We start from the raw sequence: 19,230 nt of genomic DNA on the forward strand, positions 1-19,230 counted from the left end.
AGCTGGATTTGTTCTCTTTAGAACAAAGAAGATTGAGGACAGGTTTAATAGTGTACAAGATTATGACAGGCTTAGATAAGTTAGACAACGAAAAACTGTTCCCATTAACAAATGGTACAAGGACTAAGGGACACAGATTAAAAGTTTTGGGCAAAAGATGCAGAGGGAATATGAGGAAGCACTTTTTTATGCAGCGGGTGGTAATGCTCAGGAACTCACTGTCCACAAGGGTGAATGGAAGCGGAGACGATCAATGACTTCAAGAGAAAGTTGAAAGGCCACTTGAGAGAAATAGACTTGCAGGGCTACAGGACCCAAACCGGGCAGTGGGACTGACTGCATAGCTCCATGGAGAGCCAGCATAGATTTGATGGTCTGAATGGCCTCATTCTGTGCAGTAAATGACTCTATGACTCTAACATGGGGTCACTGTCTCAGAATAAGGGGTCAGCCATTTAGGACCGAGATGAGGAGAAATTTCTTCTCTGAAAGGGTTGTGGATCTTTGGAATTTTCTACCCCGGAGAACTGTGGTTGCTCTTTCATTGAGTATATTCAAGACAGAGATCAATAGATTTTTGGATATTAAAGGATATGGGGATTGTGCGGAAAGGTGGAATTGAGGTTGAAGATCAGCCATGATTGTATGACATGGCAGAGCAGGCTCGAAGGGCTGAATGATCTACTCTTGCTCCTATTCCTTATGTTTTTATGAAGGTATTTATTTCCAAGATGAGAATGCCTTGTTCTGACTCCCAGCCATGTGATAGAGCCATTCCCCTGATGAATCCTGACTCTACAGCACAAGGAGAAATCTCAAAGATACACAACAGTGAATAAAGGACCCAAGACAGGCTGCTACTTAAACTCTCAAAATTAGATGTTGTATCTGATGTTTATCCCATGACCTTCCTCAGCATGTTTGTATTCCTATCTTCATTCTCTAAAAATTTTTTCCTAAAATTGGGAATGAAGCTTTTACACAAAACCTGGAATGGATTTTTTCCCCACAAGAACCAGCAATGGATTTGCATTTCTGGATTACAAACTAAATGTGGAGACAGACTTTTTAAAAACAGTACAGTGTGTTTCTCCTAAGAGCATCTCCTACACCTACACACTCAGCTTGAAGTTGCTTACTGTTACTGCACTGTCAGTTTATACTATCAAATGCCCAAAACTAGGGGCCATAAATTTAAGATAGTCACTAATAATCCAATAAGAAATTCAGGAGAAACCTTTTTACTCAGAGAGTAGTTGGAATGTGGAACTTGCTACCATATCGTATGATTGAGGCAAATAGCATAGGTGCATTTAAGGGAAAGTTAGATAAATGCAGGAGGGAAAAAGGAATAGAAGGATATGCTGATGTGTTGATGGAGAATGGTAGTATAATGGTTATGTGACTGGACTAGTAATCTGGAGAGCTAAAGACCTGGACTAATGCCCAGAGACTTGAGTTCAAATCTCACCACAGCAGCTGGGGAATTTAAATTCAGTTAATTAAATAAATCTGGAATAAAAAGCTAGTGTCAGCAATGGTGAAACTACCAGATTATGGTAAAAATCCATTTGGTTCACTAATGTCCCTTAGAGAAAGAAATCTACTATCCTTACATGGTCAGGCCTATATGTGACACCAGACCCACAGCAATATGCTTGATTCTTAACTGTCCTGTGAAATGGCCTAGCAAGCCACTCAGTCGTATGTAGCTTCTAGGGTTAGATGATTTCGAGTGGTAGGAGGCTCATGTGGAGCATAAAAACTAGCATTGACCAGTTAGGCTGAATGGCCTGTTTTGTGCTGTAAGTTCTATGTCACTGACAGATACACCTGTAATTACAAATTTCTGTGTTTCAGATTTGAGGTGCAGTTACTTGGTCATAAATCCCACTCCTGCAGATGTCATTTCTGCTCTCCTGCTGCCACTGTTGTATCAATACAAAGTGGATTTAGTTGTGCAGCAGAGCACAAGGTGGCAATGCAAGTCCTAGCCTCACACCGTTAGCCAATACAGTCAACGACTGTGCCCAGGTTCCCATCACACACTACTTCAGGTTCACACAGGCTGCAGTTTAACTCCAGCACAGTATGAAGCCAAAGTACCCAGATGGTTCATTGGATTTTCAGTGAACTTAAAACATTTTCATTGTTAGGGACAAGTGAGCACTTGTGCCATTCACTCCTAGTGTAGAAACATTGCTACTGAAACAGCTGGACTCTGGTCATCTGGCTGCTTTGATATTGGCGCTGGTTAATTCAGATTCCAGGAGACTGGCATTTATGCTGCTAAGTCCTGGTGTCAGACTTCTGGACCCATTTTTTTCAAGGATTGACAAGTCCTCCAGTTTTAAGGGAGCTTGACATAGCAGTGCAAATGCTGAGAGCTGAATCATGGACACCAGTCTCCCGGACTCTGAATTAAACAACACCAGTGTAAAAGTAGCCTAATAAAGAAGACACTGGTATCAGGTCTTTACCTGTAATATAACTGTGGCCTCCCTCACCTAAAAATGAAATTCTGTGGATGTCTATTGCAAAAATGAGAGAAACGCTGCTCAATCTTTCTCAGAGATGTCTTACAAAGAGAACTTCAGTGAACTTTTGCTCCATTTGTTTGCTTGTGATATAATCATAGGTTTTTACTTCTGAGGAAGTACAATCATAATATGTAATGTCCACTATAGAGTTCAATAGTATTCTGATTCATATGATATCTGTCATCATTAACTTACATTCAAAAAATTCTGATAAAATTGCAGCTGCTGTTCTATCAGATCTTTAATATTAAGTCATATCCATTCATATTTCCAAGAATTCTGAACTCTACCATGATCTAAATTTACTTTCTGGTTACACTTAAGTCAATCTGTTTGAATTTGCACCAAATAAGCATTTATGGTTATAGCAAATTGTCACGGTAGGTAAAATAGGCTTTGAAAAACACAAATTTTAATGAGAAAATATGAATATATTTGAGATTTAAAGAAATAGTTCAAGTTATAATGAAGTCTCAGCCTCAAAATGATTACCTTGTGTTCTAATTTGATTTATTTGAATGAGTTGAATTTACCCTGGGACAACTGACATATTGATATTTCGTATTTCAGGTGAAGACACAAATCCTAGTTTGTATATGTTTTCAATATATGACAATGATAGTGCTAACAATTCTATCTTTGCAGTGAACATTTGATTGTTACTACCATGTCAAATGTTATTTTAATTAAAATATTGCTTTGGGATGAAGAGCCAATCATCTGTTTTGGTTTTTGCAATGTGACAACATGTTTAAAGGGGCATATTACTGTGTCCTGGTAGGATGTACTCTTCACCAAACATCAGTCCCTTATCCTACCCATGGTGCCTTTTTTATTGTATAAGCATTGCAAGTGACTCGCTGTTGTCCAATGCATTAGTCACAAGCCATATGTGGCTAATTGGGAATTGCAGATGTTGCCAGTAAAATTTTTGTTCAGTAAATAAAATGTGAGTAATATAGGAACAGGAGTAGGCCATTTAGCCCCTTGATACCAGTTGTGCCATTTAATTAGATCATGGCTGATCGCTGCATCAATTGCATTTACCCACTTTTGCTTGATATCCCTTGAATATCCTTACCTAACAGAAATCTATTGACTTCAGTCTTGAAAATTTGAATGGTGGTAGATGTTTGTTAAGTAAATGCACACAAAGTACATTTACCTGTATTGTGGGTAAGGCACACTCTAATAAATAAAATTAGTACATGTGGCGAAAACAGTATCACCATAACCAAACTTGTGGCTGTTCCACAATTTCTATTGGACAACACTGTTTTGACTTACTAGAAGGTATGTTTTTCAGGCTTTCATTTGAGTTGTTAGTCTTAGTTATATGAAATCAATGTATAGTCAATCTTTTGGCGATGACTATTTAACTTGCCTTAATAATAAGATTACTGGATTGCACGATGTTACAATAAACAACAACAATGTGCATTCATGTAGTGCCTTTAGCATAGGAGTATAATCACACAAATTGTGTGAACTGAACTAAAGAAGGAGATATAGGTGGGACAGGACTAGGTACTGATCTATCAAGCAACAGCCTGACATAGTCATACTCACCAAATCATACCTTAGCTCCAATGTCCCAGATTCTTCCATCATCATCCTTGGGTATGACCTGTCATGGATGGTGGTGGACAATTAAATAACTAACCAGAGGAGGAGGCTTCACAATTATCCCCATCCTCAATGATGGGGGAGCCCAGGACGTCACTGCAAAAGACAAGGCTGAAGCATTTGTAACCATTTTCAGCCAGAAGCGCCAAGTGAATGATCCATCTCAACCTCCTCTTGAGGTCCCCAGCATCACAGATGCCAGTCTTCAGTCAATTCGATTCACTCCACATGATACCAGAAAATGGCTGAAGGTGCTGGATACAGCAAAGGCTATGGGCCCTGACAACATCCTTGCAGTAATACTGAAGACGTGCTCCAGACATGCTGCGCCCGAGCCAAGATGTTCCAGTACAGCTACAACACTGGCATCTAACCGACAATGTGGAAAATTATGCAGATATGTCTTGTCCGCAACAGGCAGGACAAATCCAATCTGCCAATTACTGCCCCATCATTCTACTGTTAATCATCAGCAAAGTAATAGAAGGTGTAATTGACAGTGTTATCAAGCAGTGCTTACTCAGCAATAACGTGCTCACCGATGCTCAGTTTAGGTTCCACCAGGGGCACTCAGCTCCAGACCTCATTACAGCCTTCATCCAAACATGGATAAATAAGCTGAACTCCAGAGGTGAGGTCAGAGTGACTGCCCTTGACATCAAGGCACCATGTGATCAAGTGTGGCATCAAGGAGTCCTAGCAAAATTGAAGTCAATGGGAATTTCCATTGGTTGGAGTTGTACCAAGCACAAAGAAAGATGTTTGTGTTTGCTGGAGGCCAATCAAATCATCTCAGTCCCAGAACATCACTGCAGGAGTTCCTCAGGGTAGTGTCCTAGGCACAATCATCTTCAGCTGCTTCATCAATGACCTTCCCTCCAACATAAGGTCAGAAGTGGGGATGTTCACTGATGATTGCACAATGTTCAGTACCATTCAAGACTCCTCAGATACTGAAGCATTCTGTGCCAATATGCAACAAGATCTGGACAGCATTCAGGCTTGGGCTGATAAGTGGTGAGTATATTCACACCTCACAATTGCCAGGCAATAACCATCAACAAGAGAGAATCCAACCGTCTTCCCTTGACATTCAACGGCATTACCATTGTTGAATCCCCAATCATCAACATCTTGGGAGTTACCATTGACCAGAAACTTAACTAGACCAGTGATACAAATACTAGGGCGACAAGAGCAGGTCAGAGGCTGGGATTGCTGTGGCAGGGTGAGTCCCCGGCTGAGTCATCAGCTGTGTCCCCAAAGCCTGTCCACCATCTACAAGGCACAAGTCAGGAGTGTGATGGAATGCTCTCCACCTGCCTGGATAAGTGCGGTGCCAAAAACACTCAAGAAAGTTCGACACCATACAGGACAAAGCAGCCCACTTGATTGGTACCTCATCCACTGACTTAAGCTTTTACTCCCTCCACCACCGGTGCACAGTGGCAGCAGTGTGTACCATCTACAAGATGCACTGTAGCAACTTGTCAAGCCTCCGTCAACAGCACCTTCCAAAACCACGACCTCTACCATCTAGAAGGACAAGGGCAGCAGATACATGCGAACAATACTACCTACAAGTGCCCTCCAAGCCACACACCATCCTGACTTGGAACTACATCGCAGTTCCTGCACTGTTGCTGGGTAAAATTCCTGGAACTCCCTAACAACACTGTGGGTGTACCTACACCCCAAGGACTGCAGTTCAAAAAAAGTGGCTCACAATCACCTTCTCAAGGGCGATTATGGATGGGCAACAAATGCTGGCCTTGCCAGTGCTACCCACATCCCATGAAAGAATAAAAAATGGTTTGAATCTCATGAAATCCCAGCTGTTGAATTTAAGGACTCATCAAGATAGGAAGCTTCATATTGCAATTTCTTTGAAAGCAACTGGATTAGGAGGGTGAGAAGTCTTTATTTCTTCTATGCTTACCTTCTTCTCTAGTCTTTCCTTATTTGGCGCAATGTGAAATTATATTTTTAACACTCCCCATTAGAGGTCCTGCATTCCCGTTAAAGCCTGGCTCGGGTATAAAATTAAAACACAACCCGGGCCCGAGTCCTTTAATTTTTTTAAATACCCGACCCGAATCCAACACATGTAGTCGGATTTGGTGGGGTAGCCAGGCTTGACTGCAGAGTGCAGACTGCACATTTCCCACCTTGACATTCTGAATGTTCAATTGAAGATTACTTCCCGGAGCAAGGCAGCACTGTCCATGTCCAGCCCAATCCGAGCCTGAACGCTGGACCCGGAAGAGAGACCCGACCCGAACCCGAACCCGAACCATGTCATCGGGTCTGGTTGGGTTCGGGTCGGGTAGCCATGCTTTAATTCCAGTTTATGCTTCTGAAATCTCCATAGCGATGAACTATTGCCAAAGGTTAAGAAAGTGACTGAAGAGTGAACATTGACTTCTGTTACCCGAGGCATAACTGCTCACTAACTGCACTTGAATGTTTCCTTGAAGCATAACATAAAATGTTCTGAGGTGATTTACAGAAGCATTATCAAACAAATTTGACACTGAGCCACAAAAGGCAATATTAGGGCAGATGACCAAAAGCTTGGTCAAAGAGGTAGGTTTTAAGGAGCATCTTAAAACGAGGCAAGAGAGTTAGAAAGGCAGAGAGTTTTAAGGAAGGAATTCCACAGTTAGGGCTGAGGCAGTTGAAGGTACTGCAACCAATGGTGGAGTGATCAAAATTGGGGATTTGCAAGTGACCAGAATGGGAGGGGCGCAGGTATCTCAGAAAGTTGTAGGGCTGAAGAACATTTCAAAGATGGAGTGGTGGGGGGGGGGGGGGGGGGGTGGTGCGGTTGCATGGTGGCATTTAAAAACAAAGATGAGAATTATAAAATTGAGGCGTCGCTCAACTGGGAGCCAAAGTAGGTCAGTAAACACAGGATTGCTGGGTAAACAAAACGTGGTGTAAGTTAGGATACGGGCAAAAGAATTTTGGATGAGTTTAATTTTATGGAAGGTGGAAGATGGGAGGCCAGCCAGGAGTGCTTGGAATAGTCAAGTCTAGAGGTAACAAAGGATAATACTCACCGTTTCAAGAAACAGGAGGTCAGACATTTACTGAGTGAAGAAACATCTTCTCATTAAGTCAGCACAAATAAGATTATCCGATGGCACCTACAGCCTTTATGATAATGAGGTTGTGCATTTTAAATTTAATGGGAGTTGCAAATGGGTTATTTCAAATAATATTGTTGTGACGTCACTAGGTCAAAATCCTGGAACTCCCTACCTAACAGTAGAGTGGGAGAGCTCCACTACACACACTGCAGTGGTTCAAGCAAAAGCCTCAACACCATCTTCTCTAGGGTAACTAAGGAGGGGCAATAAATGTCAGTTTTTCCAGTGATACACATACTCTGAAAATAAACTTTCACTGATTTGTGATTAGCTCCCATAGTATTGTAAGTCAAGGTGCTCATTTTGAATTTTGAGTTTCTTTGTGCATCTCCAGTTCTCGCAGCTATCAGCCACCTTTATTGTGTTCATTTTTTAAATAGTATAATAGAATATAATGAGGCCAGCAGATTCTGTGTTAGGGGGGAGGTTCTGTAAAGTTACCCCTCGGTTGGAGACAGTCACAACGGAGAATATGGGTAAAAGAACAGGAAACACTGAAAATGCATAATTTGCCCATCAGCATCTCCAAACTAGAAAAGATGGGTTAATTTTTCAGGTATGAACTCCTCATCATACTTTCTTGAAACATTAACCTTTTTAATATTTTCAGATGTCAATCAACATGCTGCGTATTTCCAGTATTTCTATCTTTTTATTTCTGTTCCTCAGTCACCTTACTTTCACTTTTTGTTATTGGTATTAGAAAGGGATCCCCACTGGAAACATGTTCAGAGCAGCACGTTCATTTTTATTGTGCTGGTGTTGTACACGAGGCATGATGATGTTTGCTGATGTGAATCCCGCACTTCTCCAATTCTGGCCTCTTGTGCATCCCTGATTTTCATCACTCCACTATTTGTGGGTGCTCCTTCAACTGCCTAGGCCTGAAGCTCTGGAATTCCCTCCTTAAATTTCTCAATCTCTACCTCTCTGTCATCCTTTAAGTTGCTCCTTAAAATCTATCTCTTTGATCAAGCTTTTGGTCACATGTCCTAATATCTCCTTATGTGGCTCTGTGCCAAAGTCTGTCTGATAATGCTCCTGTGAAGCACCCAGGACCTTTTTAATATAGTAAAGACACTATATAGTTGCAAGTTGACATTGAATGGAGCTGTCATGTTGCAAGTTAGGAAGTAATGGCCCTAGTTTTAACACTGGTGATGGCAGACATTGCCCTCTTGATCATGAGTCCAAACCCAACCCATAAAAAGTGACATGTTTAGCTGCTTGGGAATATTTCAGTAAAATTCATTGATGGTCTCTGAAGGTATTGCAGAGTTGCTTTGCCTTTTTAAGGTAGACAGGATCATGGCTATCCATCCACTGCCCTGCCCCCATCTATCCCATACAAGAGTCAGAGGTTCTAAAGGAAAATGTTTTCCACCTGTGTAGGACAGGACAGTACTATTGCCGGCACCAGTCTGAGCTTTCCCATGTCAGGGGGCAACAGTCTGTACACTGTCCCCTGCTGATGCCTCTGTGAACTGTTGTCCTCTGACCCCATTTAACAAACAATTAAGGAAACATTTCGTACCACGCAATGACCCTTCAGCTAATCACTGTCAGCAGTTAGGTTCCAGTGTAAGATAAAAAGGACTAGACACATTTGATAATGGAAACAGCTGTTTATTTTATGGATGTGGAGTGTATATTGAAAATGTCTATGAAAAGGATAGAGTGCTGACTGGATGTTGGAGGTATACACATCTGGAATTGAGTGGTTTGGTAATGCTTGTTTGGAGCCCATTCACTGACCTCAGTGCTGTATTATTATCTATATTCTACTGACATGATACCACTTCATGGTCCTTTGTCCTAACTTTACCACACTTAGATGCTTTCAGCTAATTGTAGTAACTTGTGTCAGACCTGAGCTGGGTCTCACATTCACCGAAAACCACAAAATAAACTTGCCAGATTCATCAGGAAAGACTTGGTTAAGACAAATTAGTTCTTCCAGCCATCAACCATAATGAATGCATTAAATTTCCTTTGGTGTTGCCACTGGTTGCATGAAACCCACCCATTGTGAGCCTCTGGCACTGGCACAGCATTTACCCAAATATAAGAGAAGCTACTGTTTAGAACTCAGATTGCCTCTCACAATCAGCCTGTCCAATTCAGTAAATAATTTTTTTTGCCAAAAATATACTTTATTCATAAAAATCTGAAAATACATTACAAAACAGTTCAAATTTCACATTCCGGAAAGTACAATAGAGAACAGATTTCTTCCATACAGAAAAACATGAAGTGCCTCACAATTCTTGCCATTCCTTTTTAAATGCAATGTACATTGGCATTACATAGTAAAAAGACATTTTGGTGCATACAGCCCAAGGGGTTTTACACAGGTTCCAGCCCCTCAGTTCACCTTGGTGCGAGGACCTTACACAGTGGTCTTTCCCCATTGAGCCTTTGCAGCGGTTGCCCCAAGCTTTAGTGCGTCCCTCAGCACGTAGACCTGGAACTTGGAATGTGCCAGTCTGCAACACTTGGACGTGGACAACTTTTTTCTCTGGAAGACCAGCAAGTTTCGGGCAGACCAAAGTGGGTCTTTCACCGAGTTGAGGGTCCTCCAGCAGCAGTTGATGGTTATCTTGGTATACGTCCCTGGGAACAGCCCGTAGAGCACAGACTCCTGTGTTACAGAGCTGCTTAGGATGAACCTCAACAAAAACCATTGCATCTCTTTCCACACCTGCTTTTCAAAGGCATATTCCAGAAGGAGGTGGGCAACAGTCTCTTCCCCACCACAGCCACCTCGAGGGCATTGTGCGGAGGCATGCAGGAAAGATCTGACGGGGAGGGCCTTTCTCATCACCAGCCAAGTTACGTCTTGGTGCTTGTTTGAAAGTTCTGGTGATGAGGCATTCTGCCAAATGACTTTGGCAGTCTGCTTGGAACCATCTGCCAAGATTCACTGTCTCCTTTTCCTGTAGGGCCTTGAAGAGAAATGCCGTGAAAAACATGTGCCCCTCTACGTTGCTTTCATTGATCTCACCAAAGCCTTTGACCTCGTCAGCAGACGTGGTCTCTTCAGACTAGTAGAAAAGATCGGATGTCCACCAAAGCTACTAAGTATCATCACCTCATTCCATGACAATATGAAAGGCCTGATGGATTGGTGGTCAAAGGTGTTTTTCAGCACAAGCTTTTCCATGAAGGATAGGTGGTACGGCATGGTCCAACTGGATGGAGCATTCCGTGGCAATGTGACCAGGCCCATCCTTCGCAACACCGGGGACAGATAGAACCTCAGCACGTAGTGACACTTGGTGTTTTCGTGCAGGGGCTGTACGCACAGCTTGATGCAGCCACACACGAGGGTGGTCACAGACAGCAGGTCCGAGCAGAAGACGGCAACGTCATCCACGTACAGGGAGGTTTTAACCTGAGTGCCTCCACTGCCTGGGATTGTCACACCTCTTATGCTCGCATCCTTCCTAATAGACTCAGCAAAAGGTTCAATACAGCAAACAAACAAGATGGGAGAGAGGACAGCCCTGTCTGACTCCAGATTTGATCGGGAAACTTTCTTATTCCCACCCATTGATTGAGACTGTGCTACTGATGTTTGTGTAGAGCATTTTGATCCAATTGCAGATTCCCTCCCCAAACCCCATTTTGGAGAGCATATCCATCATGTATGTGTGCGATATCCTGTCAAAAGCCTTCTCCTGGTCCAAGCTGATGAGAGGCCAGGTAAGTAAATCCTTTCTAACATTACAAGTTACTGAAAAATAGAATGGATTCTATTTATATAGCATCTTTCCTGAATCAGGATGTCCCAAGGCACTTTACAGTCAATGAAGTACTTTTGAAGTGTCGTCCTGTTGTAATGTAGGAAAGGCAGCAGCCAATTTGCATACAGCAATTTCCCACAAACAGCATTGTGATAAGGACCAGATAATCTGTTTTAGTGTTGTCACTGAGACCGCCCTCAATTCAGCCCAGTCTTTGCCACTCATGGATGAGCTGAACGTACAGCCAACAAAATCGGAACTCAGTGATGCCATTTTTTTTTTAGATTAGAGATACAGCACTGAAACAGGCCCTTCGGCCCACCGAGTCTGTGCCGAACATCAACCACCCATTTATACTAATCCTACACTCATCCCATATTCCTACCAAACATCCCCACCTGTCCCTATATTTCCCTACCACCTACCTATACTAGTGACAATTTATAATGGCCAATTTACCTATCACCCTGCAAGTCTTTTGGCTTGTGGGAGGAAACCGGAGCACCCGGAGAAAACCCACGCAGACACAGGGAGAACTTGCAAACTCCACACAGGCAGTACCCGGAATCGAACCCGGGTCCCTGGAGCTGTGAGGCTGCGGTGCTAACCACTGCGCCACTGTGCCGCCCACTGTGATTCTCTAGCCAGCGGAAAAGCCCCTGGGAAGGATGGCATTACCCCTGAAATCATCAAGAGTGCCAAGCCTGCTATACTTTCAGCACTGCACGAACTGCTTTGCCTGTGCTGGGACGAGGGAGCAGTACCACAGGACATCCGCGATGCCAATATCATCACCCTCTATAAGAACAAGGGTGACTGCAGTGACTGCAACAACTACCGTGGAATCTCCCTGCTCAGCATAGTGGGGAAAGTCTTCACTCGAGTCGCTTTAAACAGGCTCCCGAAGCTGGCTGAGCGTGTCTACCCTGAGGCACAGTGTGGCATTCGAGCAGAGAGATCCACCATTGACATGCTGTTCTCCCTTCGCCAGCTACAGGAGAAATGCCGTGAAAAACATGTGCCCCTCTACGTTGCTTTCATTGATCTCACCAAAGCCTTTGACCTCGTCAGCAGACGTGGTCTCTTCAGACTACTAGAAAAGATCGGATGTCCACCAAAGCTACTAAGTATCATCACCTCATTCCATGACAATATGAAAGGCACAATTCAGCATAGCGGCACTTCATCAGACCCCTTTCCTATCCTGAGTGGTGTGAAACAGGGCTGTGTTCTCGCACCTACACTTTGGGATCTTCTTCTCCCTGCTGCTCTCACATGCGTTCAAGTCTTCAGAAGAAGGAATTTTCCTCCACACAAGATCTGGTGGCAGGTTGTTCAACCTTCCCCGTCTAAGAGCGAAGACCAAAGTACGGGACGCCCTCATCAGGGAACTCCTCTTTGCTGACGATGCTGCATTAACATCTCACACTGAAGAGTGTCTGCAGAGATTCATCGACAGGATTGCGGCTGCCTGCAACGAATTTGGCCTAACCATCAGCCTCAAGAAAATGAACATCATGGGACAGGACATCAGAAATGCTCCCATCCATCAATATCGGCGACCAAGCTCTGGAAGTGGTTCAAGAGTTCACCTACCTAGGTTCAACTATCGCCAGTAACCTGTCTCTCGATGCAGAAATCAACAAGCACTGCTATGTCCAGACTGGCCAAGAGAGTGTGGGAAAATGACGCACTGACATGGAACACAAAAGTCTGAGTGTATCAAGCCTGTGTCCTCAGTACCTTGCTCTACGGCAGTGAGGTCTGGACAACGTACGTCAGCCAAGAGTGACGTCTCAATTTATTTCATCTTCGCTGCCTCCGGAGAATCCTTGGCATCAGGTGACAGGACCGTATCTCCAACACAGAAGTCCCCGAGGCGGCCAACATCCCCAGCATATACACCCTACTGAGCCAGCGGCGCTTGAGATGGCTTGGCCATGTGAGCCGCATGGAAGATGGCAGGATCCCCAAGGGCACATTGTACAGTGAGCTCGTCACTGGTACCAGACCCACCGGCCGTCCATGTCTCCGCTTTAAAGACGTCTGCAAACGCGACATGAAGTCCTGTGACATTGATCACAAGTTGTGGGAGTCAGTTGCCAGCGATTGCCAGAGCTGGTGGGCAGCTATAAAGGCGGGGCTAAAGAGTGGTGAGTCGAAGAGACTTAGCAGTTGGCAGGAAAAAAGACAGAAGCGCAAGGAGAGAGCCAACTGTGTAACAGCCCCGTCAACCAATTTTATCTGCAGCGCCTGTGGAAGAATCTGTCACTCTAGAATTGGCCTTTATAGTCACTCCAGGCGCTGCTTCACACACCACTGACCACCTCCAGGCGCTTACCCATTGTCTCTCGAGACAAGGAGGCCAAAGAAGAATCTGTTTTAGTGATGTTAATTGAGGGTAAGTCTTGTCCTGCACACCAGGGAGAACTTCCCTTCTCTTCTTCAAACATTATCATGCGATATTTGATCACAATCTGAGTTGGTACACTTAATTTAAAGTCTTATGAGTTGATTTGTGTTTAGTCCTTACTGTAGTGAAGTCATTAGAAAGAAAACCTTTAAGTTGTGAAATATTAGGTATATACCATGGCTCTTTTACAATGTTTCTGTCCGGGAATGCAACTCATTGCACCACTCTCCCACTTTTTGGCTTTCAGCTGGAAGCCTGTTGTAATGGACATTGCTGTATACTGTGGGATCAAATTGCTTAATAACCTTCTTTTATATCAATCTTTTGCTACTAGCTCCTGATATGCAACTTTCATATAACTGACAGCAACTTTTTCATCAGCCTCTACAATTTGCTAAACCCAGCAGCCAGGAAGACCCATTATTTTACTGGATCCTTCACAGCCATGCATCATCAACACACAGACACACATAGTTCAGCATGGACTTTGATGCTAGCAATTTACACATGCATTGTCAGATATACTGTCTTTCGGATGAGATTTTTAAAATTATTATTCCTTCATATATGTGGGCGTCGCTGGCTAGGCCAGCATTTATTGCCTATCCCTAATTGCCCTTGAGAAGGTGATGGTGAGTTGCCTTCTTGAACCGCTGCAGTCCTGGGGGTGTAAGTACACCCACAGTGCTGTTAGGAAGGGAGTTCCAGGATTTCGACCCAGCGACAGTGAAGGAATGATGATATAGTTCCAAATCAGGATGGTGTGTGACTTGGAGGGGAACTTGCAGGTGGTGGTGTTCCCATGCATCTGCTGTCCTGGTCCTTGTAGAGGTTTGGATGGTGCTGTCGAAGGAGCTTTGGTGAGTTGCTGCAGTGCATTTTGTAGATGGTACACACTGCTGCCACTGTGCGTTGGTGGTAAAGGGAGTGAATCTTTAGGTGGTGGATGGGGTGCCAATCAAGCGGGCTGCTTTGTCCTGGATGGTGTTGAGCTTCTTGAATGTTGTTGGAGCTGCACCCATCCAAGCAAGTGGAGAGTATTCCATCACACTCCTGACTTGGGCCTTGTAGATGGTGTACAGGCATTGGGGAGTGAGGAGGTGAGTTACTCACCGCAGAATTCCCAGCCTCTGACCTGCTCACGTAGCCACAGTATTTGTGTGGCTGGTTCAGTTCAGTTTCTGGTCAATGGTGACCCCCAGGATGTTGATAGTGGGGAATTCAGCGATGGTAATGCCATTGAACATCAAGGGCAGTTGGTTAGATTCTGTCTTGTTTGAGATGGTCATTGCCTGGCACTTGTGTGGCGCGAATATTACTTGCCATTTATCAGCCCAAGTCTGGATGTTGTCTAGGTCTTGCTGCATCTGGACACGGGCTGCTTCAGTATCTGAGGAGTCGCGAATGGTGCTGAATATTGTGCAATCATCATCGAACATCCCCACTTCTGATCTTATGATTGAAGGAAGGTCATTGATGAAGCAGCTGAAGATGGTTGAGCCTAGGACACTACTCTGAGGAACTCCTGCAGTGATGTCCTGGAGCTCAGATGATTGACCTCCAACAACCACAACCATCTTCCTTTGTTCTAGGTATGACTTCAACCAGTGGAGAGTTTTCTCCCTGATCCCCATTGACTCGAGTTTTACTAGGGCTCCTTGATGCCATACTTGGTCAAATGCTGCCTTGATACCAAGAGTAGTCACTCTCACCTCACCTCTGGAGTTTAGCTATTAAACTGAAGACCTGTCTGCCTTCTCAGGTGGATATGAAATATCCCATGACACTATTTAAAGAAAAGTAGGGGAGTCCTGGTGAATATTTATCCCTCTACCAACTTGGCTAAAATACATGATGATCTAGTCATTATTGTTTGTGGGATCTTGCTGTGTGCAAATTAGCATTACAGCAATGACTACATTTCAAAAGGACTTTATTGGCTGCAAAGCACTTTGGGATGTCCTGATCCTGAGAAATACAAGTTCTTTCTTTCCTCTATATAAGTTTCTTGCAGCCACTCACCCGATTAGTAACTTGCTTTTTGGGCACAAATGCACATCCTTTACCCCTTGTGCTGCCCAAAACAAGGAGACCATCAGAGACGAGTGCCCCGATTGATATCAGATCAGAGGGACCTTGGTGTACTTGTCCATAGATCACTGAAGGTAGATAAGGTGGTTAGGAAGTCATATGGGATACTTGCCTTTATTAGCCGAGGCATAGAATATAAGAGCAGGGGGGTTATGATGGAGCTGTATAGAATGCTAGTTAGGCCACAGCTGGATTACTGTGTACAGTTCTGGTCACTGCACTATAGGAAGAATGTGATTGCACTGGAGAGGGTGCAGAGGAGATTCACCAGGATGTTGCCTGGGCTGGAGCATTTCAGCTATGAAGAGAGACTGGATAGGCTAGGGTTGTTTTCCTTAGAGCAGAGAAGGCTGAGGGGGGACCTGATTGAGGTATACAAAATTATGAGGGGCATAGATAGGGTAGATAGGAAGAAACTTTTTCCCTTAGCAGAGGTGTCAATAACCAGTGGACATAGATTTAAGGTAAGGGGCAGAGGTTTAGAGGGGATTTGAAGAATACATTTTTCACCCAGCGGGTGGTTGAAATCTGGAACACACTGCCTGATGGGGTGGTAGAGGCAGGAACCCTCCCAACATTTAAGAAGTATTTAGATGAGCACTTGAAAAGCCATAGCATACAAGGCTATGGGCCAAGTGCTGGAAAATGGGATTAGAATAGATAGGCTTGATGGCTGGCACGGACACGGTGGGCTGAAGGGCCTGTTTCTGTGCTGTATAACTCTATGACTCCACAATCTTTGATTATGCTGTCAAGAGATGTGAGCAAAGCCTCAGGCACAAGTAGCAGAGAACTCCGATGCGTTTGGAGTGTTTATATCACGGAGTGTAAACAAGTCACCAGTTGGCCCCATTCCTTCACTATGAAAGAGTACATAAAAAAGTCTTGTAGCCTCAGAGGCTGTGCAGGTTCCATCACACAGGGCTGGTACAATCTCCACCTATTTACCTCGGCTCTGATCTCATGCTCCCTGCTTCTCATTCCATCTCCTCAGCCTTGACTTTGTGATCTGGATCACTCAGCCCCAATCACTTCCTGTGGGCCTGATCTTGGTCACAATCCAGATGCAGATGCAGTTAATGGGAGCCAAAACATTAGTAGGAGCTGAACAATTCCCAAGAACACTCTTCACTCTGACGAAAGTGGCCAGCAACAAGGAACTGAATAATTTTGAAAGGGGAGCATTAAGAGGAGGCAAGAAAGGCTTACCTTGTGGTTCTGATATGATGTGACTGAAATGAATGTTGTCTCCGTGAATACATGGGTGGAAAAGGCAGTGTTTTTCGAACCAAACGCATTATTTTCATCTGCTTTTACAATGTGGAGTCTTGGTTGGTATTTGTGCATAGAATTCAAAATGATCTGTGGAGAGGAAGATAAAAAGAGTAATTATTAGAATCATAAATTATTGAGATAAATAGAAAGATGCTGTTCTCTGAATTATTTGTCCAGGTTGGTGCAGTGTGTGAAAGAAGAGCTACAGCTCTGTATGACTGTCCTTCTATCTGCCCCATTATAGCTCAGTAGTGTGGAGTAGTTGGCAGGAAGCCATGTCCCACTGGTTTGAGAGTGCACTAAGGTCTGTGTCACAGCAGCAGGCACATTACACAGAAATCATTCTAAATCACACCAACCACCAACAACAGGGCAACTGGGATTTCTCCTGGACGGATTCACAAGTCAAGTATGCGACTCTCCATTTTTAAGATATTTCATTTGCTTTTGGTCTCCCTTTACCATCTAACACTGCCTGATATTCCCTTCTGCTCTCAAAAATACAGTCTAAGGACTTTCTCCCATCCTCTGTAGCTGTGCTCGTAAACACTGGCCAATGTGACACATGTGAGACTGCATCAGGTGACCCCTCCTCCAATCTATTGCTCGCAGTCTGGCTCAGTGGGTACCGTTCTCATCTCTGAGTCAGGAGTTTGTGGATTCAAGCCCTACCCCAGAGACCTGGGTACACAATCTAGGCTGACGCTCCCAATGCAGTACTGAGGGATTGCTGCACTGTCAGATGTGCCATCTCTCGGATGAGATATTAAAGCGAAGCCCTGCCTACCATCTCAAGTTGATGTAAATATCCTGTGGCACTATTTCAAAGAAGGGTAGGGGAGTCCTGGCCAATATTAATCCCTCTACCAACATGGCTGAAAAAACACGATGAACTGGTCATTAATGTTTGTGGGATCTTGCTGTGTAAATATTATCATTTCCTACATTACAGCAGTGAATACACTTCAAAAGGATTTCATTGACTGTAAAGCGCTTTGGGATGTCCTGATCCTGAGAAATGCAAGTTCTTTCTTTCCTCTATGTGGAGAAGTTTCTTGAGGCCAATCACCAAATTTATTTGATGTCTTTGGCACCTGATTAATAACTTGCTTTATGGGCACAAATTCACATCCTTTACACTTTGTGCTGCCCAAAACAAAGAGACCATTAGAGACCAGTGTCATGTTTGTCTCAGTTGATATCAGATTCCGCAATCTTTGATTATGCTGTTACGAGATGTGACTAAAGCCTCAGGCACAGTGGCGCAGTGGTTAGCACCGCAGCCTCACAGCTCCAGGGACCCGGGTTCTATTCCGGGTACTGCTTGTGTGGAGTTTGCAAGTTCTCCCTGTGTCTGCGTGGGTTTTCTCCAGGTGCTCCGGTTTCCTCCCACAAGCCAAAAGACTTGCAGGTTGATAGGTAAATTGGCCATTATAAATTGTCACTAGTATAGGTAGGTGGTAGGGAAATATAGGGACAGGTGGGGATGTTTAGGAATTAGAATTATTAGAATTAGAATATTACAGCGCAGTACAGGCCCTTCGGCCCTCGATGTTGCGCCGATCATCTGACCTACACTATTCCATTTACATCCATATGTCTATCCAATGACCACTTAAATGCCCTTAAAGTTGGCGAGTCTACTACTGTTGCAGGCAGGGCGTTCCACGCCCCTACTACTCTCTGCGTAAAGAAACTACCTCTGACATCTGTCCTATATCTTTCACCCCTCAACTTAAAGCTATGTCCCCTCGTGTTTGCCATCCTCATCCGAGGAAAAAGACTCTCACTATCCACCCTATCTAACCCTCTGATTATCTTGTATGTCTCTATTAAGTCACCTCTCCTCCTCCTTCTCTCTAACGAAAACAACCCCAAGTCCCTCAGCCTTTCCTCGTAAGACCTTCCTTCCATACCAGGCAACATCCTAGTAAATCTCCTCTGCACCCTTTCCAAAGCTTCGACATCCTTCCTATAATGCGGTGACCAGAACTGCACGCAATACTCCAGGTGCGGCCTCACCAGAGTTTTGTACAGCTGCATCATGACCCCGTGGCTCTGAAACTCGATCCCCCTACTAATAAAGGCTAACACACCATATGCCTTCTTAACAGCCCTATTAACCTGGGTAGCAACTTTCAGGGATTTATGTACCTGGATACCAAGATCTCTCTGCTCATCTACACTACCAAGAATCTTCCCATTAGCCCAGTACTCTGCATTGCTGTTACTCCTTCCAAAGTGAATCACCTCACACTTCTCCGCATTAAACTCCATTTGCCATCTCTCAGCCCAGCTCTGCAGCCTATCTATGTCCCTCTGTACCCTACAACACCCTTCGACACTATCCACAACTCCACCGACCTTCGTGTCATCCGCAAATTTAC

At 44.2% G+C, this 19,230-nt stretch overlaps 2 protein-coding genes across 4 annotated transcripts in view; one reads left to right on the forward strand and one right to left on the reverse strand.

The window, feature by feature from the left end:
* Window positions 1–19,230, forward strand: part of brip1 (BRCA1 interacting helicase 1) — a 643,193-nt gene that overhangs the window by 538,405 nt on the left and 85,558 nt on the right. The window lies entirely within an intron of this gene.
* The window catches only part of tbx4 (T-box transcription factor 4), a 132,775-nt gene that overhangs the window by 15,231 nt on the left and 98,314 nt on the right, over window positions 1–19,230 (reverse strand). The window contains exon 5 of the mRNA XM_068010737.1: window positions 16,778–16,930. Within this exon, the coding sequence (XP_067866838.1) occupies window positions 16,778–16,930 (153 nt within the window). The remainder of the gene's footprint in view (window positions 1–16,777; window positions 16,931–19,230) is intronic.

The sequence above is a fragment of the Heterodontus francisci genome, chromosome 30, assembly GCF_036365525.1.
Source record: "Heterodontus francisci isolate sHetFra1 chromosome 30, sHetFra1.hap1, whole genome shotgun sequence".
Lineage (NCBI taxonomy): Eukaryota > Metazoa > Chordata > Chondrichthyes > Heterodontiformes > Heterodontidae > Heterodontus > Heterodontus francisci.